This window comes from Oncorhynchus kisutch, linkage group LG7 (assembly GCF_002021735.2).
Source record: "Oncorhynchus kisutch isolate 150728-3 linkage group LG7, Okis_V2, whole genome shotgun sequence".
NCBI lineage: Eukaryota > Metazoa > Chordata > Actinopteri > Salmoniformes > Salmonidae > Oncorhynchus > Oncorhynchus kisutch.
Window position 1 is genome coordinate 45966285 of NC_034180.2, and position 27925 is coordinate 45994209.

General features: G+C 41.8%; 1 protein-coding gene across 1 annotated transcript; it reads left to right on the top strand.

Moving 5' to 3' along the window:
* htr1d (5-hydroxytryptamine (serotonin) receptor 1D, G protein-coupled) lies at nucleotides 1-27529 on the top strand. Its single transcript, XM_031828220.1, has 2 exons — nucleotides 1-743; nucleotides 24811-27529. Exon 2 carries the CDS (start codon nucleotides 25787-25789, stop codon nucleotides 26945-26947), a length of 1161 nt encoding a protein of 386 aa, XP_031684080.1. The 5' UTR covers nucleotides 1-743; nucleotides 24811-25786; the 3' UTR covers nucleotides 26948-27529.
* The last annotated feature ends 396 nt before the right edge of the window (nucleotides 27530-27925 follow it).

Genomic DNA, 27925 nt, shown 5'->3' on the forward strand with positions numbered 1-27925 from the left:
ACACGCACAGATTATGCAGAGTATGTTATGGACGCATTTCATCTTTGATGCATCATTTTCTTCAAGGCTGCATGGATACGCTTTATCACTCGTTGAGGTTTTACTAATTTACGCGAGAGCAATGAATCAATCCCCAGCGCATCAGCACAGTGGTTGGTAATCCCTCTTCCGAATGGGAGCGTCGACAACTCATGCTGTAGACTCTGGCATGTACTGTAGCTCGTATTGGTAAATAAACAGTACGGGACGAAGAGACTGGTGCTATATTTCTCCATTTGGAAAGTGTAGCTTTAGTCGGTTTGTTTGGGGAGTTATTCAAGCCGAGAAGTGTTTTTATTGGAAAGTATTCGTATACTACTTTTTCTGAGGTTTGAAGGGGAAAGATATCGAAATATCTGTCAATGGGTTTCAGTTCGAAAAAGAGGATGCTTCGCTATACTAAAACTACAAACATTGGGACCACTCTAAAGTCTTGTAACTATACATGAACTGCAAAACATTGGGACCACTCTAAAGTCTTGTGAAACGCAGTATGGACACCTTTGGAAACACCACAACATTTAGATGCCTGCTGTTATCTTTCAGCACAACAAAATCTTTCAATTTTCGAATTGGACGTGCGTAAATGGACATTTCGCGTGTAACTTTGTAGGGATCTGGAGACTCATTTGTTAGATTACCATTCACTGCTCATATGAGGGCGAAAATAGGAAATTATCCTTGTGGCAAAATTGAAAACCATGGTAAGTAGACTATATACAGTTGTGAATGAATTTTCCCTTTTAGGCTATATTGTGCAGCCGTGCGGTCTCCGTTGCCATTGCGCGCTGGTCATTCAATATACACTGGTTCTGAGTACCTAAAATAAGATCTGATCAGCTACTTGAATTTACACGATAGAGCTTTTCAAGAAATGAAATACTAAGCATGAATTTGCATGAAGTTGTGACAGTTTTGTAAAACCACATCAGTTAGTAGTCAGGGCCATGCAGATGCAGTGTTCCAATTCTGTCTCAAAGAGCAAACAACGCAAAACACATGAAGTTAAATAGGTGCGTTCAATTCAGTCATGTGGAGGTGCAGTGAATTTACCATAGAAACATTTCTCAACAAAATGTGGGTCGTGTAGGTCCGGTGGGCATGGTGTAGCCGTTTGCGCGAGAGTATGTGGTCGGTTGCGCAGGTTGCGCGTGTGTGGGGGAACTTGGCCAAGGGCTGTCGTATTTACTCGGCTCACCCAAGGACGAAGTATTATCTAAACTGGACAGTTTCGTTAAATGTGTCTTGGGGATATACAATAGCAAATCCGACAAGATATAAGCAGAATTCGGTTTATAGGGTTAGGGGTTGGCAGTTCAACACCAATTACGGTTCACAACTTCAGATCTGATCTAATGTTGGTCTGGCTGGCGTCAAGAGGTCTTTGTACACAAACTGCTGCCATGGGCTGGGTCCATGAGCAATGTTGACTGTGACCTTCAGGGGCCAGGAAAAGGACAATGGCCACAGTCTGTAAGGAGGGGATTGCTTTAGTGCCTTCATGTCATAAGGGGATTGATGGTGAATGGTGATTTGTTCGGACTCCATTAGTCCATTTGTTTGGACTTCATTAGTGTTTCATACCAGGTCTTAGTGTGGTGGAGGAGCATTTTGTAACCGAGTTACATCACTGATGTAGAGAGCTAGTCAAGGGCAATTCCATGGCAACAGGTCAAATGTATGTCAAACAAAACCAATGATTGCAAAGTTAAACAAACCATACAACTTTATCTACAGCACAAGGACTACTTTTAACAAATTCCACAGAAAATTTTACAAAAACACATTTACTTGAAGAACAGTGCAAATGCAAAGTTTGGTAACAGAATGAAGTTATGTGCTGTTCTTATCATTCTTCTTTTACCAAACTTTGCATCTCCTTTGTTCTTCAAGTAAAAGCTTTTTCTTTTTATTTTCTTTGGAAATTACAAATAATATTCCTTGAGCATATAGTTGTATTGTTTGTTTAACTTTGCAATTATTGTTTTTTGTTTGACATACATTTTAAAGTAAAACATCTGAGTCTCAGCATCACTCTGTTAACATGGAATTGCCCCCTCAAATCATCGAGAGTGAAGAGCAGACATCCAATTACTCTCATTAAATATTTTCCAGGGAGCGTGGCATGTTCCCCCCCCCCCCCCCACCACCTCTCTTTCTTGTCTGGTCTTCTTCAATCTCATATATCTCTCTCTCCCACACCATCCTCCGTTCCATGTTCTTTGGTGACTGAAGTGTGTGAAAGCATTAATGGCATCTCAGTGCATTCATAACTATAATACAACTAATAATAGCAATGTGCCATTTTAGCAGATGCCTTTATCCAAAGCGATTTACCATCTTGAGTTCATACCATTGGACCATTGTGATAAAATAACCAATATAATTACCCCTTGATAGTATAGGGCAGCAGGTAGCCAAGCAGTAGGGGTGTTGGGCCAGTAACCAAAAGGTTGCTGGTTTGAATACCTGAGCCGACACGGTGAAACAATCTGTACTTGAGCAAGGCACTTAACCCTAATTTGCTCCAGGGGTGCCGTACGACTATGGCTGACCCTATAAAACAGCAGATTTCACTGCACCTATCTGGTGTATGTGACAATAAAACATCTTTTTTTATATAGTGGTGAAATTAGGAGACGTCTATATTGAAAGAGTTGGATAAATTCCTAATGCATGAGGGAACATCTTAGGATGAGCCCCATCATTGGGAAAAGTATCAAATCTTTCTTTGATAATTAGTGTGGGAACAGAGTGTTAATGATTTAGAGGGCACATATCGGGCCAAGACGCCTGCCTCTTCCTACTAACAGAACATGTGGAGAGAAATAGAGATAGTTTCCCAGACCCTCATTTGGAGACTTGAATGAATTTAATGACGAAACCTTTCTTCCATATTTCTCTGGAGCTATCATGGCATGTTAAGGTCTGCTGGAGAGCTGTTTTCAGTGTGACAGAAAGACACTGTCCAGCTGAGATGTGCTTCCTTCCTGTTTGTAGGACAGGACAGCTGCGCCACCAGGCAGTAGCAAAGTGACATAAATTGTATGATATTGTCAGATTAAAGAGATATTGTCAAGTGCATGAGATGAGGGGGATTGTGAATTTGAGGGGAGGAGAGGCAGATCATCCCCCCCCTGCTCTCTTCCACCCATACACACACGTGCCCACATGCACTTGCACACCATGGGTGTCTTCACATTGTCTCATGAGATGTGAAATGTTACTGCTCAGTAACAGCAGAAACCTTTTCACCGTGGTCTGTTACTCTGACCCAAGGCTCCTCTCTATACTGGCTGTAGAATAGATAACCTGTCTTATACAAGCACTCTGCTGTGGAGAACAAATTCACCAAATGTCATCTTCATTTCAATTCACAGTACAGGCATACATATGAATAATAGGCCTACACTTTGCATGCGAATGTATGTTGAATATAATTAATATTTACTTGAGTCTGTGATGCATGGAAGAATTTGGGTATGACTTGGTCAGATGCAAGACCTGGAAGTAATTGTATTGGAACTAGCTGAAAGTGATGAAATGAGAAACAGATATGGAGATAAATAAGCCACTCATCACCCCAGAAGTGGGCCTATGTAGAATCTTTGCTTAATATACCTGGCGTGAGGATAAATTAGCCAAGCCCTCTGTCTCAATACAGTGATGGTAAAAAAAAAAACATAACAATTATTATGACCATCGGGCTAAAATAATTGTAATCTTTAAACACGCCTGAATCAAACAGCCCCTGAAAATGGAGACAAAATCGCTAATCCCATTGGGTCTTAATCCAGGATTTCATTGCCATGACAAACACACAATTTCTCAGTCACAGATTTAACGCTTTCTCCCCTTCTCTCTGTTCATCTCCCTACATATCTTTTCTGGTTTTAGTCTCGCTTTCTCTGTTTCCATCTCTCCTTTTTCGAATCCCCTCATCCTTTTGAATCCCCTGCCATCCCTTCCAATTCTTCCTATCTCCGTATCCATATCTCTCAGTAATCTATGGATCAGGACAATTTATCAATCACAGGGGGGGGGGGGGGGACAAAAAAAACATAAGCAGCCATAGTTGCCATATGTTGCAGCAATTCTATAAAACCAATAGTGGTTAATGGTGACTCTAGAATGCCTGCTGTGCGTTGATAGATTCATCCATTTCTTAAAGTCACTTCCTGGGAGACATCCCATCACTTTTATGAAAACTCCTCCAACCCGTGATTCGACAATCACTGCGGAGGCATCAGGCATCTTGCAATATCGGATAGGTAGCTAAAGGCACTCAACGTGAGTTCCAATAGTTTCAAAGCCATATATCGAACAAACACAAACCTACTTCAAAAGACATTCTGTGGGGCTCCCTCTGCTGCTGTCTGAGCGTCTCGCAGTGACAGACAAGGGAAGACTGGGTCTCAGTCTGTCTGTCTCCTGCTCTCCCAGTGTTAATAAAATGTACAGTTATATCAGTGCGTGATAACCAGAGCTGGGGTGATAAACACAGGAGAAACATACTCTCAGTTATCCTGAGTGTTACTGTAGTCAGATATTATCCTTATCCTGAGTGTTACTGTAGTCAGATCTCATTGTGAGTGTTACTGTAGTCAGATCTAATCCTGAGTGTTACTGTAGTCAGACCTCATCCTGAGTGTTACTGTAGTCAGATCTAATCCTGAGTGTTACTGTAGTCAGATCTAATCCTGAGTGTCACTGTAGTCAAACCGTATCCTGAGTGTTACTGTAGTCAGATCTATTCCTGAGTGTTACTGTAGTCAGATCTAATCATGCGTGTTACTGTAGTCAGATCTAATCCTGAGTGTTACTGTAGTCAGATCTAATCCTGAGTGTTACTGTAGTCAGATATTATCCTGAGTGTTACTGTAGTCAGATCTAATCCTGAGTGTTACTGTCGTCAGATCTAATCCTGAGTGTTACTGTAGTCAGATCTAATCCTGAGTGTTACTGTAGTCAGATCTGATCCTGAGGTTACTGTATTCAGATCTATTCCTGAGTGTTACTGTATTCAGATCTATTCCTGAGTGTTACTGTAGTCAGATCTAATCCTGAGTGTTACTGTAGTCAGATCTAATCCTGAGTGTTACTGTAGACAGATTTTTAATTTTAGCCATTTAGCAGATGCTCTTAACCAGAGCAACTTACAGGAGTAATTAGGGTTAAGTGCCTTGCCCAAGGGCACGTCGGCAGATGTTACACCTAGTTGGTTCGAGGATTCTAAACCAGCAACCTTTTGGTTACTGTCCCAACGCTCTTAACCACTAAGCTATCTGCTGCCCTATTATCCTAATTGTTACTGTAGTCAGATGAATTATTGGAGCTTCCACTGTTAGTCTGAAGAGGATAAAATATCTAAACACACTGGCAATCGCAGCCCACTCCTACTCTCACATCCTCTAGTCTACACAATGGTAAAAATAGACCTACTTCAGAGTTATAACTGATTCAATTCCAACTTCCATGATACACTGAGACAGATTACTACGCTGAATAATTTCTTATATAAAAAGAACATAAATAATCACATATCGTGGTGGGCTGGAGAGCCTTTCTTTTGTAGGCCCAGATGGCATCAGATGGAACACCCCATGGCCCCCTCTTCCACCTGGGGCAGTTGTGACTGAGATACAGCCCACATCAGCATACAGATATCGTCTCCATTCTCTATGGAAGGAACTCAGGTGGCCTAGATTTCTCTGGACTCATCCCAATTTCCCCAGGTAGTGAGCAGCATATTGTACAATAGCAGGGAGAGAATGTGTTTGAATGGTCAGTGTCAGGTTCCAAACAATAGAGTGGACTGGTTTGATTAAGTCGACTGGTTCTACTGTATGTGAATGTTTGAGCCAAGTTCTGGATAAGGACAAGGTTCTGAAGGTGTAGCAGAGGAAAGTGGTCCGAGGGATGACGATAGCAATATAGTGGACATATACTAGGAAGAGACAGATAGATAGCTACAGACAGACTGACGAAGTGAAAAACTAGACACATAGTGTCCCAGACAGACAGACAAATTGTATTCTTGTCTCTTGTGTTCTGTCTCCCCATATCCGCTTACGGACACAGAAGCAGAGATTATTTTCCCCAAACTCTCCGATCTGTCTGGTGGTTTGTGCCCAGAGGTTGGGATTACAGCATTGTCACTGCACCATCTGCACCTCCCACTACTGCAGTCATAATCAACACATGAAGCTTTCTCAGTCCTCCAAGTCCTCCAGCAGCATTGATGGGACAAACTTTCTGTGGTGGCTCAATAGCTGCAGCCCGGCTGTTGAATAGGTAGCTCCCCCACGGAATGTCAAGATATTAGAATGCTATGTAGGGCCTATCCCACAGAGAATAACAACAGCCTATAATCTCCAAAATCCTATTCTCCACCCCCCCTAGCTCTCTCAACATTTCAAGACTCGGTCTATGGACCATTTTCAGGCTTAAACTCTCTACCTTCAAAGTCATGTAATAGAATTTTAATTGACTTAGGAAAGTTGATCTAATTCCCAAAATCTGTATTCCTGCATTTTTTTGCAGCCCTCCCAATTATAGACCATTGATCCACAACCCTAATCTCTGAATGTTCATGTAGTTGCATGAAACTGTTTAGATACAAGGTCAAACTTTGCTGTCTATATTCTTATCTAATATATTATTCACAGTTTTGTTAGCCTATACCGCACACACACAGCTACCGGATCAATAATTCATATCTACAGGCCTCAAGTGTATGAGATATTTATTGCCCACCAACGTGTGGTGAATCAGAATCAATATCTCTTCTGCGAAGTCAAACATAATGTACTGGTCTTTATTTAATAATGTTGGTGTGTAAGGGTTAAACATTCTTCTTTGTGCACAGAAGAATTCCCTGGAAACCAACACAAAAATACAGTAGCTATATTTTCAGAACACAATATGTCCAAAGTGAGTGAAGGGTCTATGATGTAGCAGCCTACGATAGTTCAGTGTGTTTGTAATTTTGCATATTTGTATTATATTGTATTTAGTAAATTGTGTGCATGCAGGGCTCCCTTGAGAAAGAGCCTCAATTGGCCTCAATGGGACTCCCTGTTAAAATAAAGGTAAAATAATCCTGCTGTTTCCATGGAGGAATGCATCAGTGTAACACACCTGAATTGTGCTATTCCAGACCTCCTTTCCCCCCATTTTCTGCACATGCACCTGACCTCTGACAGGGGGGAGGGGGGGGGGGGTCATTTCTTCCTGGTACCTCCTATTATGTGCATAGGCTTAAAAAAAAAATTACATATAGAATCCCTATGACTTTAATAGGATCACTATGGATCTAATAGTAAAGGTTTGTCATTTAACTTTTAAAAGGGGAAAGGGGGATACCTAGTCAGTTGCACAACTGAATGCATTGAACAGAAATGTGTCTTCTGCATAACCCAACCGCTCTGAATCAGAGAGCTGTGGGAGGCTGCCTTAATCGACATCCACGTCATCAGTGCCCGGGAAGCAGTTGTTGTTGGAGGTTAACTGATTTGCTTAATGTGGCATGAACACAACCAGTCATGTTTTCGTCTGATTGTCAAACAATTACTAGCTCTCAACTAGCTCTCACAGTCTCACGTCAGAATTAGATGTCCATGTTCCTCAAATGTCAAATTTCGAAACATCACATTTTGAAGTGCTTAATGGTTAAGTTTAGGCATTAACTCTTAATTTAAGGTTAGGGTTAAGATCTGGGATAGGCTTGAAACAAAAATCTCAAAAACAACTTTCTATTGCCGGATTCGATCTTAAAACCGAAACCTACTTGAAGGTAACAGTGCTCCCTGTTGCCCCTAGTGGACGATTTCAACGTCAGTTCCCGACTTCCTCAGACATGGATGGACATCAAATATTGACTTGTATAACGGATAACCTGGCTGCATATACAGTAGGCTACCTGAGCCTCGCTCTGTCATGCTGGTATAAAGGATTTTGGAGACAGGCGCAGGAATACACAGTAGGGTTTTATAATAGACCCAAAACAAACATGTTTACAAAAACACTGGGCTGTGCCCAAACAAAAGTTCCAGGGTAAACCTCGTTGACCGACACGGGACGATACCCGTAATACACAATATATATAGCATGCAGCATAACAGCTGCACCAACGCAAAGGTACTCACACCACCAACGGACATTGGAACAATCATCGACAGCACCATGGTGAACAAAAGACACATATATACAAATACAATCAGGGGGAATAGGGGCCAGGTGTGTGCAATGAAAGTTCAAGAGGGGTCCGTGACATGCTCACCAGAATGGGGTCATAAATCGATGAAATTATCAATGCATCCACAACAATTTAGTTGACTCCGGGTGAAGTTTTCACTTTCATTTCTACTTCTCTCACAGAGTGAGGAAGTTGAGGGACCAGAGAGATTTCCAAATTACATCAGTTTGATCCGTTTTAAGGAAACTTAAAAATAAAAAAAATAAAAAAAGTTTCTGATAGTATTTCATTTAGTCTTGAATGCATATTTTATTTGGTTGAAGATGAAATACTGTCAGCTTTAATGTCACTGAAAGAAATGGCACATGTAGGATACACAACAGGTCCTTAAGTGCACATTTGCATTCTCTCAAGATGCTCAAAGAAATAAATTATATTTCTCTACTCCTGTCCCAGAGCAAAAAAATTTACATTTGTGCTCTCATTTTAATGAGAGGAACACTTCATTCTGCAAGATTTAACCTTTTACTGCAGTGGGCTAAATCAGGGTCACACAGAGTGTTTCTTGGTAGTCTTAAACACATCTACTTTGAAACCAAAGTATACACTTCACGTACATGGTTATGAGCTTAAAAAAAGAAGATACCTGTACCAATGTCAGATAAAGAGTTGAAATGTATTACATTTTGAGTTTGCAACACATAATATACATCACAGAAGACTGAAAAATAACAAAACTGTTTGACATAAAAACAGTTTTTAAAAATGTGTTTATTAATTATTAAAAATGTTAAAAACATTCCACCCATGAGGCCACTAGTCATTTGACTGCAGGATAGGGCTAGCATTATAATAGGTTACATGTGAGGCCTACAGTCAGTGTCCAGACTTCAGTTACTATTCCAACCATTAGGCTACTCCACTCTAAAATAATTCCGACATCCTTATGGTACCATTTAATAAGTGCAAATAGACATCACATACAAAACACCAGAAAGGGTTATGAATTACATTCAGTGATGGTCATTTATTAGGCCTACACAAGTCATGTAACCTGAATTGATGTGTACACTGCTGTCCGTGCGCATCTCGTTTTCGGCCACTCATCTCTGCCTTGGCAACATTTCTGTAAAGTTATCATCGAACCACAATGGATTTTGGAGCATATTCCACAATTGTGATGATGATAAATAATGTAATAGCCTACAGTTTACTTGAAATCTACACTGAGTGTATAAAACATTAAGGAAACCTGCTCTTCCCATGACATAGGCTGCAGTCCAAACACGTTAATTTGACCCCTTCAGCACTCACGCTAGCCACTTTCCCTCTGGGGAATCCCCATCGAAATCGAAAGCAGTTTGATTGCCATCTTAAGGGGAGGTCCAATTCACAAAAGTTGCCCCCTCGGCCCTCGATTTAGCTCGAGGGAGCGAGTGAAGAACTTTGATCACCTGTGGGGTTGATATGACCAACAATTCAATGCAAAGTGTCGTCACGTGTCAAACTCCGGTAGCAGCGAAGTGTAAAATTTAATCAACGCGGCTGCATTTTTGACATGTCAGACAAAATTATGACACTAGCTTGCTGAAATAAGTATATACACTAACAGTCAAAAGTTTGGACATAACCTACTCACTCAAGGGTTTTTCTTTATTTTTGCTATTTTCTACATTGTAAGACATCAAAACTATGAAAAAACACATATGGAATTATGTAGTAAACAAAAAAGTGTTAAACAAATCAAAATAGATTTTAGATTTTAGATTCTTCAAAGTTGCCACCCTTTGTCTTGATGACAGCTTTGCGCCCACTCTTGGAATTCTCCAAACCAGCTTCACCTGGAATGCTTTTCTAACAGTCTTGAAGGAGTTCCCACACATGCTGAGCACTTGTTGGCTGCTTTTCCTTCACTCTGCGGTCCAACTCATCCCAAACCATCTCAATTGGGTTGAGGTTGGTTGATTGTGGAGGCCAGGTCATCTGATGCAGCACTCCATCACTCTCCTTCTTGTTTAAATAGCCCTTTAGTAGTGGTTTCTTTGCAGCAATTCGACCATGAAAGCCTAATTCACGTAGTCTCCTCTGAACAGTTGATGTTGAGATGTGTCTGTTACTTTAACTCTGAAGCATTTATTTGGGTTGCAATTTCTGAGGCTGGTAGCTCTAATGAACTTATGCTCTGCATCAAAGGTAACTCTAGGTCTTCCTTTCCTGTGGCGGTCCTCATGAGAGCCAGTTTCATCATAGCGCTTGATGGTTTTTGCAAGTGCACTTTAAGACATTTTCCGGTTTGACTGACCTTCATGTCTTAAAGTCATAATGAACTGTCATTTGTCTTTGATTATTTGATGTTGATGTCTTCACTATTGTTCTACAATGCATAAAATAGTCAAAATAAAGAAAAACCCTTGAGTGAGTAGGTGTGTCCAAACTTTTGACTGGTTTCTGTAGCTTTGGCAAATGGGAATGATGCTTAAAGTGGCTTAGTCTCGTAGTGAGGAGCCTATAAAACGTAGCTAGCTTCATAAACATACTTTTGGGGAATTCTGAAATGTATTGGAATAAATGACCAAACTATAAAACTAGCAAGCCAGTTATGGTTAACTGTACCCAGATACCTGACATGAGTGCTAGCATGCTACGTTAGCTTGCTAGCTACATTAATAGTTTTAGGTTGGTTGTTTTTAAGCTCAACTTCAAGATTTCCACCAAGTACGTTGTCTCTCAGGTCACCACTCTCCCTCACTTGGGCAAGGGACATTTAAGGTACACCCGGATGTGACAATGGAAAACGCAATTCAAGGGCTGAGGGCTGTCTACTTTGCATTTGGACTGCAGCCACAGACAAACCAGGTGAATCCAGGTGAAAGCTATCATCCCTTATTGATGTCACTTGTTAAATCCAAGAGACAGGTTAAAGAAGGATTTTTAAGCCTTGAGACAATTGAGACAATGGATTGAATCCAGAGTAAGAACCATGCCGTTTTTTCACCCCTCCATCCCCTAATTAGCATGGCACGCTGTGGAGTTGACTCAGCGTACACGCCTGGCTGTCAGAGTTCATCTCACGAATGCTGTGGAGTTGACTCAGCGTACACGCCTGGCTGTCAGAGTTCATCTCACGAATGCTGTGCAATCGAACAAACATCTGCAGAGCCCAGACATGTCAGGGGGGGCAGGCGACTCAAATGACATCAAAGAGACACGGCAGACCCCCTCAGCACAGTTAACAAGCAGCATACCTTAAGCTGTTTCTCCCCAGAATAGGCTACGTTACATATATCGGAAGTGACAGGTAGAGAAGCAAAATGGTGTTGGAACTTCCTAATTAAGCTCCAAGGGAGAACCCCCATCCCCCCAAAAAAGACAGGATAGAATGTTACTGCAGATAGTTAGCTGCCGTCAAGTTGAACGATGAAGACTGCATTGCTACTGTTTGAGTTATGCTGTTTTGGTGATAAGCTCTTATTTTAGTCTCAGTCATTTTAGACATTCATATGGTGTTGTTGAGTTAGATTTGTTAAGGGTTCCCTTCAGAGGATAAGTTACGCACAATTACTCCTTTTATCTCTCTCTCTCGCTCTCTCTCTCTCTCTCTCTGTCTTTCTCTCTCTCTCGGTCTCTCTCTCTCTCTCTCTCTCTCTCTCTCTCTCTCTCTCTCTCTCTCCCTGTCTCGGTCTCTGTCTCTGTCTCGGTCTCTCTCGGTCTCTCTCGGTCTCTCTCTCTCTCTCTCTCTCTCTCTCTCTCTCTCTCTCTCTCCCTGTCTCTGTCTCTGTCTCGGTCTCTCTCTCGGTCTCTCTCTCTCTCTCTCTCTCGGTCTCTCTCTCTCTCTCTCTGTCTCTCTCTCTCTCTCTCTCTGTCTCTCTCTCTCTCTCTCTAAATCTAATTTGGCCTGTACTACAGTAGACTATACTGTAGTAGACTATACTGTAGTAGGCAACACTGTAGTAGTGTTTACTGTAGTACACTATACTGTAGTAGATTATACTATACTACAGTATAATATATTGTAGTATATTTTTGTAGTATACAGGCTATACTGTGGTAAGTTATACTGTAGTAGGCTAAACTATACTGTAATAGATTATACTGTAGAAGACTATACTGTAGTAGACTATACTGTAATAGGCTTCACTATTGTATATTATACTAAAGTAGGCTATAATGTAGTAGACTGTACTGTAGTAGGCTATGCTGTGGTTAGCTAAACTGTAGTAGACTATACTGTAGTAGGCTATACAGTACTATACGTACCGTGGTAGATTATACTGAAGAAGGCTATTCTATAGTAGGCTATACTATAGTAGATTATACTATACTGTAGTATATTATACTTTATCGGGCTATTCTGTAGTAAGCTATACTGTAGGAGACTATACTGTCGTAGACTATACTGTAGTAGACTATACTGTAGTAAACCATACTGTAGTGGACTATACTGTAGTTGGCTAAACTATACTGTAGCAGATTATACCATAGTAAGTTATAGTGGAGTATACTATACTGTAATATAGTATTCTGTAGTATGCTATACTGTATAGACTATGCCATGCTGTAGTAGATTATGCTATAGTAGACTATACTGTAGTAGAATATAAGATACTCTGGTAGATTATACTGTAGTAGGCTAAACTATAATACAGTACATTATACTATACTGTAGTATGTTATTCTGTAGCAGGCGATACTATAGTAAGCTATAATGTAGTAGACTAAACTGTCATACACTATACTGTAGTAGACTATACTGTAGTAGACCATACTGTAGTAGACTATACTGTAGTTGTCTAAACTATACTGTAGTAGTTTTTTCTATAGTAGGCTATAGTAGACATTACTATACTGTAGTATGGTATTCTGTAGAAGGCTATACTGTAGTAGGCTATATTGCAATAGACTATACTACTGCAGACTGTACTGTAGTTAAATATATTATCTTATTCTATACTACAGTAGACTGTGCTGTAGTAGACTATACAGTGGTAGAAGATATCATACTGCAGTATATTAGTAGTTCCATAGTGTAGTATATTGTACTATAGCAGGCTATAATGTACTAGACAATGCAGTAGTAGGCTATTCTGTAGAAGGCTATATTGTAGTAGTCTATACTGTAGTGGACTATACTATACTTTGGTAGACTATACTGTAGTAAGCTAAAATGTAGTTGACGATACCATACTGTAGTAGATTAAACTATCGTAGACTATAGTGTATTAGACTGTAGTGTAGTAGATTTTATCGTACTATAGTATATTATACCGTACTATAGTATATTATACTGTTGTAGACTATACTGTTGTAGACGGTAGTATATTCAATTACAATGTAGTAGACTATACTGTTGGTGCCTATACTGTAGTTTAAAATACTATAGTATTCTATACTGCAGTAGACTTTTCTGTAGTAGACTATACAGTAGTAGACTATACTATAATTCAGTAGACTATACTGTAGTAGAATATACTGTGGTAGAAGACACCATACAGTAGTAAATTGTACAATAGTCGGCTATGCTGTGGTAAACTATACTGTAGCAGACTATACCATACAGTCGTGAATTATACTGTAGTAGGCTGCACTGTAGTAGACTATACTGTAGTAGTCTATAATATAGTATATTTTACTATAGTAGACACTACTGTAGTAGACTAGTAGACTAGTAGACTATACTAGTAGACTAGTAGACTATACTATACTGTATTAGGCTATCCTGCAGTAGACTATACTGTTGTACACTATGCTGCAGAATACTATACTATAGTAGACTATACTGTACTATAGTAGAATATACTACACTGTAGTATATTTTACTGTATTAGGCTGTACTGTAGCAGACTAAACTGTAGTAGGCTATATTGTAGTAGAATATACTTTTTAGACTATACTATGTTGTATTAGATAATACTGTAGTAGGCTATACTATAGTAGGCGATAGTCTTCTGTAGTATATTTTACTGTTGTAAACTATACTGTGGTAGGCTATAATGTAGAAGGCTAAACTGTTGTGGACTAAACTGTTGTAGGCTATACTGTAGTAGAATATACTGTCGTAGACTATACTGTGGTAGACTATAGTGTAGTAGGCCATTCTGTAGTAGGCTATACTATAGTAGACTTACTACACTTTAGCTGATTATACTGTAGTAGGCTATACTGTAGTATGCTGTACTATAGTAGACTATACTATACAGTGGTATATTATACCATAATAGACTATACTGTAGTATATTATACTGTAGTAGGTTATAATGTAGTAGTTCTTCAATGCAGTATACTTAAATGTAGTAGCCTATTCTGAAATGAATATACTGTCTTAGACTATACTGTAGTGGACTATACCATAGTATACTATACTAAAGTAGGCTATAATGTGGTAGACTGTACTGTAGTAGGCTATACTGTAGTATACTATACTGTAGTAGGTTATACTGTTTTAGACTATACTTCAGTAGACTATACTGTAGCAGTCTATATTGTAGTTGACTATACCATACTGTGGTTGATTATACTATAGTAGACTGTAGTGTAATAGACTATAATGTAGTAGATTGTTTGTAGATTTTACTGTACTTTTGTGTACTATACTATGTTGTAGTAGATCATGCTGTAGTAGACAATACTATAGTAGACAATACTATTCTGTAGTATAGTTAACTGTTGTAAACTATACTGTGGTAGGCTGTAATTTAGAAGACTAAACTGTCGTAGACTATACTGTAGTAGAATATACTGCCGTAGACTATACTGGTAGACTATACTGTAATAGGCTATACTGTAGCAGACTTTATTGTTGTAGATTATACTGTAGTAGACTATACTGTCGTAGACTATTTTGTAGTAGACTTTACTGCAGTAGACTATTCTGTAGTAGGCTATTCTGTAGTATGCTATACTATGTAGACTTACTACACTTTAGCTGATTATACTGTAGTAGAATATACTGTGGTAGACTATACTGTGGTAGAATATAGGGCCATTCTCCACACCACCTGTGTGTAGCTGGTGTGGAGGAGTCAGGCGCAGGACAGGAGATATGAGTAATGAACGTACTTTACTCAAGAATTCAAATATATACAACACAAAAACTAGCCCACAATAACGGACCGTATACATACAAACAATCACTCACAAAAACCCATGGGGGAACAGAGTGTTAAATAATGAACAAGTAATTGGGGGATTGAAACCAGGTGTCTAAAACAAAGACAAAACAAATGGAAAATGAATCGGCGATGGCTAGTGACGTCGACCGCCGAACGCCGCCCAAACAACGAGAGGGACCGACTTCGGTGGAAGTCGTGACAGGAACAGTGGGTTAACTGCCTTGTTCAGGTGCAGAACAACAGATTTTAACACTTGTCAGTTCGGGGATTCGATCTTGCGGCCTTTCAGTTACTAGTCCAACGCTATAACCACTAGCCTACCTGCCACCAACGCTATACTATACTGTACTATATTATACTGTGTTAGACTATACTGTAGTAGGCCATACAGTAGTAGACTATATTGTAGTAGGCCATACCATACAGTAGTAGATTATACTGTAGTACTGCAGTAGGCTATACTGCAGAAGACAATACTGTAGTAGACTATACTATACTGTGGTAGACTAAAATGTAGTAGACTATAGTGTATTCAATTATACCGTAGTATACTATACTGTAGTAGGATACACTATACTGTAGTAGGCTATACTGTTGTACACTATACTGTAGTAGACTATCCTGTAGTAGACTATACTGTAGTAGGCTATACGGCAGTAGACTATACTGGAGTAGACTATACTATACAGTAGTAGACTATAGTTTATTAGATTATACTGCTGTAGACTATACTGTAGTAGACTATAATATACTGTAGTAGAGTTTCTGTAGTAGGCTATATTGAAGTAGGCTATACTATACTGAGGTATATTATACTGTAATAGGGTATACTGTAGTATGCTATACTGTAGTAGACTAAGCTGTAGTAGGCTATATTGTTGTAGAATATTCTGTGCTGGGCCGTACGCACTACCCTCTGTAGTGCCTTGTGGTCAGAGGCCAAACAATTGCCGTACCATGCAGTGATGCAACCAGTCAGGATGCTCTCCATGTTGCAGCTGCAGAACCTTTTGAGGATCTCAGGACCCATGCCAAATCTTTTTAGTTTCCTGAGGGGGAATAGGCTTTGTCATGCCCTCTTCACTGTCTTGGTTTGTTTGGACAATTCTAGTTTGTTGTTGATGTGGACACCAAGGAACTTGAAGCTCTCAACCTGCTCCACTACAGCCCCTTCGATGAGAATGGCACCACCCGGCCAGGTCTCTGACCTCCTCCCTATAGGCTGTCTCGTTTTCGGTGATCAGGCCTACCACTGTTGTGTCGTCTGCAAACTTAATGATGGTGTTGGAGTCGCGCCTGGCCATGCAGTCGTGGATGAACAGGGAGTACAGGAGGGGACTGAGCATGCACCCCTGGGGGGCTCCAGTGTTGAGGATCAGCGAGGCAGATGTGTTGCTACCCTCACCATATTGTAGTAGAATATACTGTAGTAGACTAATCTGTCATCTACTATACTATGCTGTAATAGATTATACTGTAGTAGGCTATACTGTAGTAGAATATACTGTAGTAGACTATACTGTAGTAGACCATACTGTAGTAGAATATACTGTAGTAGGCTGTACTATACTGTTGTAGATTATACTGTAGTAGGCTATTGTAGTCTATACTATACTACAGTATATAATACTGTAGTAGACTATACTGTAGTATACTATAGTGTATTAGACTATAGTGTAGTGGACTATACCATACTATAGTTGATTATACTGTGGTAGACTATACTAAACTATATTGGACTATACTGTGGTAGACTATACTATACTTCAGTAGACTATACTGCAGTAGGCTATACTGTAGTAGAATATACTGTAGTAAACTATACTGTAGTAGGCTATTTTATGGTAGACTATTCTGTGGTAGGCTATACCGTAGTAGACTATACTGTAGTAGACTTTTCTGTAGTAGACTGTACTATCGTAGATTATACTGTAGAAGGATATACTGCAGTATACTATACTGTTGTAGATTATACTGCAGTAGACTATACTGTAGTAAATTATACTGTAGTAGGCCATACTGTAGTAGACTACACTGTAGTAGATTATACTGTAGTAGGCTATGCTGCTGTAGACTATACTGTAGTAGACTATACTGCAGTAGAATATACTGTAGTAGACTATACTGTAGCAAACTATTCTGCAGTAGGCTAGACTACAGTGGACTATACTGCTGTAGACGATACTGTACACCTGACAAGACTAAAGGACAGAGCTACCATCTTTAGTTGTAACCAATCACAGCTCAGAAGTCAGTGTTTTTATAGGTGGATTTAAGTCTTTTTCAACATCATGATGCTTAATAATATCATAATTGTTTTCTCTGCAAAGCTCCTGTGAATCATGCTAATAACTTTATTCCATGATTTAAACTCCTCACAATCAAGGCAAAATGTAGGTTACCTAACTCATTGCACATCATGGCAACAGTGGGATGATAGCTTTGTAAGTGCTAGGTTTAAGCCTCACCCATACAACTGAACCAAATTAAAACCTTGTACCTTTAGACCTGAGCCCTATTCTCCACATGGAAATTCTCTGCCCTCTAAATCCTTTAAATCCCTCTCAGTCACCGTTAATATTGGTTATTGCGGTCTGTCTGGCCCCTAAAGCTCTCCGCTAAATGAATTACAGTGGAATCTCATCTCTCCAGATAAACTGTGCCCTGCCTTTGCTTCTGTTAGACGGGGCTTTATTCAGTTTGCCGGAGTAATTGAAAAGAGCAGAAAGCAACGTCCCTCCTAGATGTATCATAAGGCACTACACCACGAAGACTGTCTCTATCTCACTCTGGCACAATGGGAATCTTTAGCAGCGCCAGAGTCTCCATTTTTCCTCTGCCTTGTCTCGTGGTGACTGAGAATTTATACGTCCAGCTCAATTGGTAGTAAATTGAGTTTAGACACCTTGAGAATTGATTGTATCTCTGATACAGGACATTTTCTTGTTGTTCTTTCACCCTCTGTACATAATCAAACAATATATATATATATATATATATATATATTTACAATATATCAATATTTACAATATATAAAAGTATAAAGCAAATACCCTCTAAAGCAAAAGATATTATATGCCTCGTTGTAATTACTTAAAACTCTTCCGTGTCTATTTTGTCTGTGAAATGTCACATCACTTTCCATATGGGGAAAGACACCCATAGTTCAAAGTGTAACATAGCGTTTTTTTGGAGCGTGCATTGATTTGAATCAGATCTCCATCTACACGTCCTCTCTGAAGTACGGCAGCTAACTTCCTCCTCAGACTCATTGGCATCTCCATCTACACGTCCTGTCACGCCCTGACCATAGAGAGCCTTTGTTTTTCTATGGTATAGTAGGTCAGGGCGTGACTGGGGGGTATTGTAGTTATTATTTTCTATTTGGGGTTCTAGACCCTTCCTTGGCGACAGACGGAAGGAGATAATGGAGGACAGCGATGACGACAGGGTTCGCCCAAGGACAACCCCAAGTTTTTTTTGTGGGGGGGGGGGGCACATGGAGCTAGCGGCTGAGCAGAGGGAAGAGCCAGAGACTGTCAGGGAGGCAATGCCGAAGTTGGGAGAGAGTGAGATGAGAGAGATGTTGTGCAAGTGTGTTCTGCTTAACATCCGACCAGAGGATCCGGTTTGCAGTCTGGTGCAACCTGTGCCGGTTCCACGCTTCTGGCCTCAAGTGCGCCTCTCCAGTCCGGTATGTCATGTGTCTCCTCCTCGCACTCTCCCTGAAGTACGTGTCCCCAGTCCGGTACGTCCTGTGCCTGCTCCTCGCACTCTCCCTGAAGTGCGTGTCCCCAGTCCGGTACGTCCAGTGCCTGCTCTTCGCACTCTCCCTCAAGTGCACCTTCCCAGTCAGGTATGTCCTGTGCCTGCGCCCCGCACTCGCCCTGAAGTGCGTGTCACCAGTCTGGCACCACCTGTGCCGGCTCCACGCACTAGGCCTCCAGTGCGCCTTCCCAGTCCGGTGCGTCCTGTGCCTGCTCCTCGCACTCACCCTGAGGTGCGTGTCACCAGTCCGGTGCCACCTGTGCCAGCCCCACGCATCAGCTGGAGCCTTCCCCTGCGCCGATGCCCAGTCTAAGCACGGCGTCCAGTACAGCTCCAAGGCCAGAGTCTTCTTCTGCGTTGGTGCCCAGTCCAGGTACAGCGTCCAGTCCCGCTTCATGGTGGGAGTCTTCCCATGTGCGGATGCCCAGTCCAGGCACGGCGTCCGGTCCAGCTCCATGGCCGGAGCCTTCTCCAGCGCCGGTGCTCAATCCAGATACAGCGTCCAGTCCTGCTCCATGGCAGGAGCCTTCCTCTGCACTGATGTCCAGTCCAGATCTGGTGTCCAGTCCCGCTCCATGGCAGGAGCCTTCCTTGACAACGAGGACCAGTCCAGTCCAGGCACTGTGTTCAGCCCGGGTCTATGGCTAGATCCACGAGCTGAGCGGGTTCTTCGGCCCGCACCAGAGCTGCCACCAAAGCTGGCGGATCCATGAGCTGAGCGGGTTCTTCGTCCAGCACCAGAGCCGCCCCCGGTGCTGGTGGATCCACGCAATGAGTGGTTTCTTTGTCCCGCACCAGAGCCGCCACCGATACTAATCACGCCCCCCTACCCTCCCCATTTGGTTTCAGGCTTTGCGCACCTTTGGGGGCAGGCGGGGTACTGTCACGCCCTGACCATAGAGAGCCTTTGTTTTTCAATTGTATAGTAGGTCAAGGCGTGACTGGGGGGTATTCTAGTTATTCTTTTCTATGTGGGGTTCTAGTTTAGTTTTTCTATGTTGGTGTTTGTTATGATTCTCAATTAGAGGCAGCTGGCTATTGTTGCCTCTAATTGGGGATCATATTTAAGTAGCATTTTTTCCACCTGTGTTTTATGGGATATTGTTTTGAGTTAGTGTATGTTACACCTCTTTGTTACCGTTCGTTGTTTGTTTCATTCTTTCTTTGTTGTTTTGCGTGTTTCGAATAAATAATATGTGGAAATCATATCGCGCTGCAGCTTGGTCCGATAATTATTACGACGAACGTGACACGTCCTCTCTGAAGTACGGCAGGCAACTTCCTCCTCAGACTCATTGTTATCTCCATCTACACGTCCTCTCTGAAGTACGGCAGCCAACTTCTCTGACTTGCTAGAAATGTATGCTAAGACTATTTATTCCCACACATCTACGCTTCTGGCAAACAGCAAGAGGCAAAGGATCTCTGCAAATGAATCCAAAATGCTTGTTATTTTGTCACACTATTATAAAACCGTAATCTCTTCTACTGGCTACTTGTCAATCACCACTATTCTGCAAATGGAGGTGATTTATTGTGTCATATCAGGATGAAACATGCACAGTTCAATCTCCCTGGGCTGTCATTTGGGACTGTGCAGGGAGGTGCAACTGTGAAACGACAGGAGTAGACATACCCTAGCACTCATTCAGCACTCTAATTAAACAATCTGTCAGTGCCAAATCTCAACCACCTCGTCAGTGAAGTTCCGTTCCTTATTTTCAGCCACGTTTCAAAGCTCGTGGGGTCACAGAAACATGAAATTCTTTCTGGTAATAAACAACATGAAAAACTATAAGCTTTGAGTTATCACACGTGACTTGTTAATCCTAGCCTGTTACATTAATTTGATATTTCAAATCCCTCTCGTTCTTGTGATGAATGACTTGTTTTGTAGCCATATTGTTTTCTTTCAAACCCCACCAAAGTAGAAATATCCATTTTGCAGCTGGGTTATTTCAGGCATATTTGTATTTGTATTTATTAAGGATCCCCATTGGCAGCAGCTACTCTTCCTGGGGTCCAGCAACATTAAGACAGTTATATACAGTTTAAAATATTACATGACATTAAATTTCACAACACTTCACAACACAATCTACCCAGTAGATTTAGTGTGTTCCTTCAGGCCACTACTCCACTATCACATATTTACAATACAACTTCCATGTCTACGTGTGTAGAGTGTGTGTCTTATCATGTGTGCCTCTTTACAGTCCCTGCTGTTCCATAAGGTGTTTTTTAATCTGTTTTTTAAAATACGATTCTACTGCTTGCGTCAGTTACCTGATGTGGAAAGAGTTTGATATAGACATGGCTCTATGTAGTATACTGTGTGCCTCCAATAGTCTTTTCTTGACTTGAGGATTGAGAGGAGACCTTTGGTGGCATGTCTTGTGGGGTACGTAGGGGTGTCTGAGCTTAGTGCTAGTAGTAAAACAGACACCTCGGTGCATTATGCATGTCAACACTTTTTACAAAAACAAGTAATGATGAAGTTTATCTCTCCTCAGCTTTGAGCCATGAAAGATGTACATGCATTTATTAATGTTAGCTCTCCATGTACATTTAAGGGCCAGCCATGCTGCCCTGTTCTGAGCCAATTGTAATTTTCCGAGGTTCCTCTTTGTGGCACTTGACCACAAGACTGAACAGTAGTCCAGGTGCGACAAAACAAGAGCCTGTACGACCTGCCTTGTTGATAGTGTTGTAAAAAGGCAGAGCAGCGCTTTACTATGAACAGACTTCTCCCCATCTTAGGTACTGCTGTATCAACATGTTTTGATCATGACAGTTTACAATGTTACTCCAAGCATTTTAGTCACCTCAACTTGCTCAATTTCCACATTATTAATGCCAGTGGCATGTCATTAGTAAAGATTGAAAAAAGTAAGGGGCCTAGACAGTTGCCCTGAGGAATTCCAGATTCTACCTGGATTATGTTGGAAAGGCTTCCATTAAAGAACACCCTCTGTGGTCTGTTAGACAGAACACAGAGGGTGTTCTTTAATGGAAGTCTTTCCAACATAATCCACAATATAGCAGTGGGTGTAAAGCCATAATACATATGTTTTTTTATCAGCAGAATATGATCGATAATGTCAAAAGTCGCATTGAAGTCTGTAAATCATACATTTCTCTCAGCCAATCATCAGTCATTTGTGTAAGTGCTGTGCTTGTTGAATGTCCTCCCCTATGCCGAAAGTCTGTTGTTAATTTGTTTACAGTAAAATAGCATTTTTTTCCAAAAGTTTACTTAAGGTTGGTAACAGGCTTATTGGTCGGCGATTTGGGCCAGTAAAGGGGGCTTACTATTCTTGGATTACTTTTGCTTCTCTCCAGGCCTGAGGGCACACGCTTTCTAGTGGGCTTTGATTTAAGATATGGCAAACAGGAGTGGCAATATCGTCTGCTATTATCCTTAGTAGTTTTCCATCCAAGTTGTCAAATCCCGGGGGCTAGTCATTGTTGATAGACAACAATAATTTTTCCACTTCTTCCACACTCACTTTACGGAATTAATTTGATCAGTTGTACTTGGATGTGTAGTGCCAGCGTTTGTTGCTGGCATGTCATGCCTAAGTTTGCTAATCTTTCCATTTAAAAAATCATGAAAGTAATTGGCAATATCAGTGGGTTTTGTGATGAATGAGCCATCTGATTCAATGAATGATGGAGCTGAGTTTGCCTTTTTGCACAAAATTGAATTTAAGGTGCTCCAAAGCTTTTTACTATCATTCTTTATCTAATTTATCTTTGTTTCATAGCGTAGTTTCTCATTATTTTTATTCAGTTTAGTCACATGATTTGTCAATATGCAGTACGTTTGCCAATCGTTTGTGCAGCCAGACTTATTTGACGTTCCTTTTGCCTCATCCCTCTAAACTAAAAAAAAATTCAATTCCTCATCAATCCACAGGGATTTAACAGTTTTTACAGTAATTTTCTTAATGGGTGCATGCTTATTAGTAACTGGAATAAGGAATTTCATAAATGTGCCAAGTACAGCGTCTGGTTGCTCCTCATTACCCATGTAGAGAAATGCTATTTCTTATGCAGGTGACCAAACTATTGTTGATAAAGGGCTACAACTCAAAGTAGAGCCTGTGGGGTCCCCTACAGGATAGCTCCCGCATTACACTAATGGCCAAAACCAGCGCACACACATAATCTCCGTTGTAGCTGAACATTGTGCCCGAAGAGGATTCTACGATGACGGACAGACAACTGAGCCAATGGCGGAAGACTACAGACTACACCCCAGCTGAACCAATCCAAAGATCCGATCTTCCAGAATCAACCTACTTTCTGTTCTATATATAAGTGGTGTACTGATTGTATCGGCCTCTTCTTCGTCTGCGTTTCCGTACGAACCAGCGGGAGAGCCGTAATTACGCTGTTCTAGATATCTTCACTCTGAATAAACTGTAGCTTGTCATACAATTTACCACCTTGTCTGAATCGATCCTTGACCGACTCGCCCGTCTACATATCCAATTTCTAACACCCACCACAGACCAACAAATATTATTTACATCAACAACATAGTAATCACTACCAAACTTATTGTATGACCTCACCATGTTTTCAATGATCAGCATGTATAGGGTCTGACGGGTTGTGTTCACCTGAGAGACCCGGATTAAATGGTGTCATGTCATCAACCTGTCAGTTCTAATCCCTCATGCTTCCTAGTGGTTCCCTCTATTGGAGCCTTTATGAGACAGGCACTTAGTGGCATGTTGCCCTGTGTCAGAGGCAGTGGCTATTTCATTTATATTACATTTTAAAATTTGAATCAAATAATCCATGAATTAAAATGCTCTTGGATATACAAAACAATCTAAGGACTTGGCATATCTGTTGTTAAATGTCAAAATTATATCCAGATGTAAACAAATTCTATATTTTTTCCCCCAGGTGGATTTTGTGTCCTGCGGAGTGACTTCTCCTTCTGGGGTTCCCTCATTCAAAGCAAAGATTGTTGAGGGAGTGAGGAGTCTTAATAGTTTTTTTCTGTCATTTGTGGTTCCCTCAGCCAATGTCTTGCCTCATTACAGAGAATAATGGATTAACCTTGTGACTTTATGTGTGCCAATAATTCTGTTTTGCAATGTAAGGTACTGCGGGCAGGTGTACTGAGAGTAGTATGATATTTACTGGTCCTCCCCCTCAATAACTCATTTTCTAATAACTGGTAGTTGTGGACTTGGCCGGCACATTACCATTACCTTAGGTACGATGCCTGTGATGCCCCAGTATTGAGCAGAGTGATCATAGTTGTGCCGCAGGCAGTATACTACTGTATAGGTGTAGTGCGTTCCACGTATCATATCATGTATACCATAACCTGTCCCCATCCTGTGCCTGTAAGAGCAATCAGTGGTTCTTTTGAAACGATAATCAGAAATGTGCTACAGGTCCATCAATTTGCATTTCATTATGATATAGGCATATACGAGATGCCCTTCACATTACAGCCCCGCTCCAAAGAAATGAGGGTATAGGGATGTAGGTGGTAGAAATATGTCTCATGGCATGAGATTGCAGAGATGTCGAGGTCACGTATTGTTAATTCATACGTGTATCACTGCATGTAGGATACTTTTCGTAGGTGGGATTGTTGGCGGTTTGAAAAGGTGACTCGTATGTATTTCTAATGCACACAATTTCTGTCTCTCTCTTTCCTCTTCTTAGGTTGTCATGCTGTTATAGAAGCCTGGAATAAGCTGTGCAGTACTATTCCCCTCTGGACCTCAAACCTGAATGCTTAACTGACCAACAAAGCTTTGACAGGAAAAAAGTTAACACACACTGGAAATCAATACAACACATGCTGTGCTTCGTCTCACTGGGAGTCTGCAAACGCCTTGGCCTTTATCTCATTGAGTTGCGAATTTCTAAGGCAGAGACAAAAACATATGGCATGAAGAAGGGATATTGACTTGTTGTCCATGACTGGACCGGTTGAAAAGGACTCCCCACCTGATGTGGATCATGTTAACATTCTAGCTCACTCTCAACATCAACATGGCTGGACCGCCCAGGCTTTGACTCTGAAGCCAAATTAAATAACCCCTGGTTCAGCTTTAAACTAGGACAGAGCGAGCCATCCCTGTGTATTACTATCATCTCTGAGTGCGGACTCACTGAGGGTTATTGAAGAGGATGAGACCATGAAAGCAGCAGTTGATAGGGAGCCGTGGTCTGGGGTGTTGTGCTCGGCCTGGCTGGAGTGGAGATAAGAGCTTGGGCGAGCGAGAAAGCAGAGGTTTGATGAGACCAGAGCAGAATACAAATCAGCGTCTGCCGTCCCTCCGCCAGACTTCAGCGTCAAACCAATATTAGTGTGTCTACTGAATTAATAATGCCAACAGTTGTGCATTGAAAGGTACGAGTATAACCAAAATCTATAATATGAAACTAAGTAGCGATCATCACTTTTGAGACGATCAAAACGGAGATAAGCAAATAACCCAGTGTGTCTTCAAGACTGAAATAAGGGATAAAGGATCCATCACATCCCATGGATACGTGTGACAACCAAAAGTGACATCCATCGAAGCAGGCCTCTTTACCATGCGGAGAAGACAACGTGAAGCGTAGGCTGTGATCGATTGAGGTGATGTGCCTCATCTAGACCTGGAACAAAGGGTTACAGGGGAACGGCGAGATGGATCAGGATAATAGCTCCGTTGATTCAATCTTCACCAATGCCACAGAGAGCCCCAAAACTTCAGAGGCACACTGGGACGAGGCCATTCTCCTCGGTCTGCAGATCTCCCTGTCGGCCATCCTGGCCATCATCACCCTGGCCACCGTACTGTCCAACGCCTTTGTTATTGCCACCATCTTCCTGACCCGGAAGCTGCACACGCCAGCCAATTTTCTGATCGGTTCGCTAGCCGTGACAGACCTGCTGGTGTCCATCCTGGTCATGCCTATCAGCATCGTGTACACGGTGAGTAAGACCTGGTCCCTGGGCCAGATCGTCTGCGACATCTGGCTGTCGTCAGATATCACCTTTTGCACCGCCTCCATCCTGCACCTGTGTGTCATCGCGCTGGACCGCTACTGGGCCATCACTGATGCCCTGGAGTACTCCAAGCGCCGGACGATGCGTCGAGCGGGCCTGATGATAGCGGTGGTGTGGGTGATCTCCATCTCTATCTCCATACCGCCGCTCTTCTGGAGGCAGGCCAAGGCCAACGAGGAAGTGATGGAGTGCCTGGTAAACACGGACCAGATCTCCTACACGCTCTACTCCACATTTGGGGCCTTCTACGTGCCCACCGTGCTGCTGATCATCCTCTATGGCCGGATCTACGTGGCCGCCCGCTCGCGCATCTTCAAGACTCCGGTGTCGTCCGGCAAGCGTTTCACCACGGCCCATCTCATCCAGACGTCAGCCGGCTCCTCCCTCTGCTCCATCAATTCTTCCGCCTCCAACCAGGAAAGCCACCTGCAACCTGGAGGGGGAACCAGCGGGGGTGGAGGAGGAGGCAGAGGTGGGTCGCCTCTCTTCAATAGTGTGAAGGTGAAGCTGGCAGACAGTGTGCTGGAGAGGAAGCGTCTGTGCGCCGCCCGGGAGAAGAAGGCCACCAAGACGCTGGGCATCATCCTGGGAGCCTTCATCGTGTGCTGGCTGCCTTTCTTTGTGGGTACCCTGGTACTGGCCATCTGCAAAGAATGCTGGTTCCACCCAGTGCTCTTCGACGTGTTCACCTGGCTTGGCTACCTGAACTCGCTCATCAATCCCGTCATCTACACCGCCTTCAATGACGAGTTCAAACTGGCCTTCCACAAACTCATCAAGTTCAAGAGATGCTACTGAGGGAATGCGAGGTTTGAACATTCAAAATTTAAATCCATAACCTATTCTCTTGCCTTACTTAGTAAATACCGGTATGATAATATAGGGCCTATTCATAGAAACACTGTACTGTTGCATTAGTTCATGTTGTAAACACACATGCTCATTGTGTTTGGTCTCTGTACATTTTTCTGTACATTGGAACTTCATTGACCGGCTTATGAGGTGCCACAGCTCTTTCAGATATTTCCTTAATACAGATGTATGCATGAATTTCTAAAAGAAGAGAGAGTAAAACATATTCAGACTACAAAACTAATTATAAATGAGGGTTTGGGTTTGTATATTACAGACCCCAAAAGAACAGACTTATCATACATTGAGACAAATGAATGAGACTACGCAGTATGAGACTGGGATCTCCTTTGGATGGAAGACATGAGGGGATTGATCCATGGATTATAACTGAGAAGCGGATTATAAACCCCCATCGTACTGGAAAAGCCATAGCATGTTGTCACAGAAATGTTACATTACAGAGGCTCATCGTCCATAACACGTCTGTGGTACAGTACAATAGAGACATATATAAAGATGAAGTCGTACTCTCTTTATGTGTATCCGTTTGTTTCTGTGTGGAGGAGTTGTCACTTTGCTTTAGGTGTGAGGGTGTGTGCGTGTGGGGGGGAGGGTTTGGGGTCCATATTGAGTGTGTCAAGAACTGTAATGCTGCTGGGTTTTCACGCTCAACAGTTTCCTGTGTGTAACAAGAATAGTCCACCAACCAAAGGATATCCAGCCAACTTGACACAAATGTGGGAAGCATTGGAGTCAACATGTGCCAGCATCCCTATGGAATGCCTTGCAGATTCCATGCCCCAATGAATTGAGGCTGTTTTGAAGGCAATAGGGGGTGCAACTCAATATTAGGAAGGTGTTCCTAATGTTTTGTACACATAGTGTACATTTTTTAAATAATACTATCTTTGAGAACTAACA

Coding starts and splice junctions, on each gene's coding strand:
- htr1d (XM_031828220.1), top strand. CDS start 25,787: ATGGATCAGGATAATAGCTCCGTTGATTCAATCTTCACCAATGCCACA.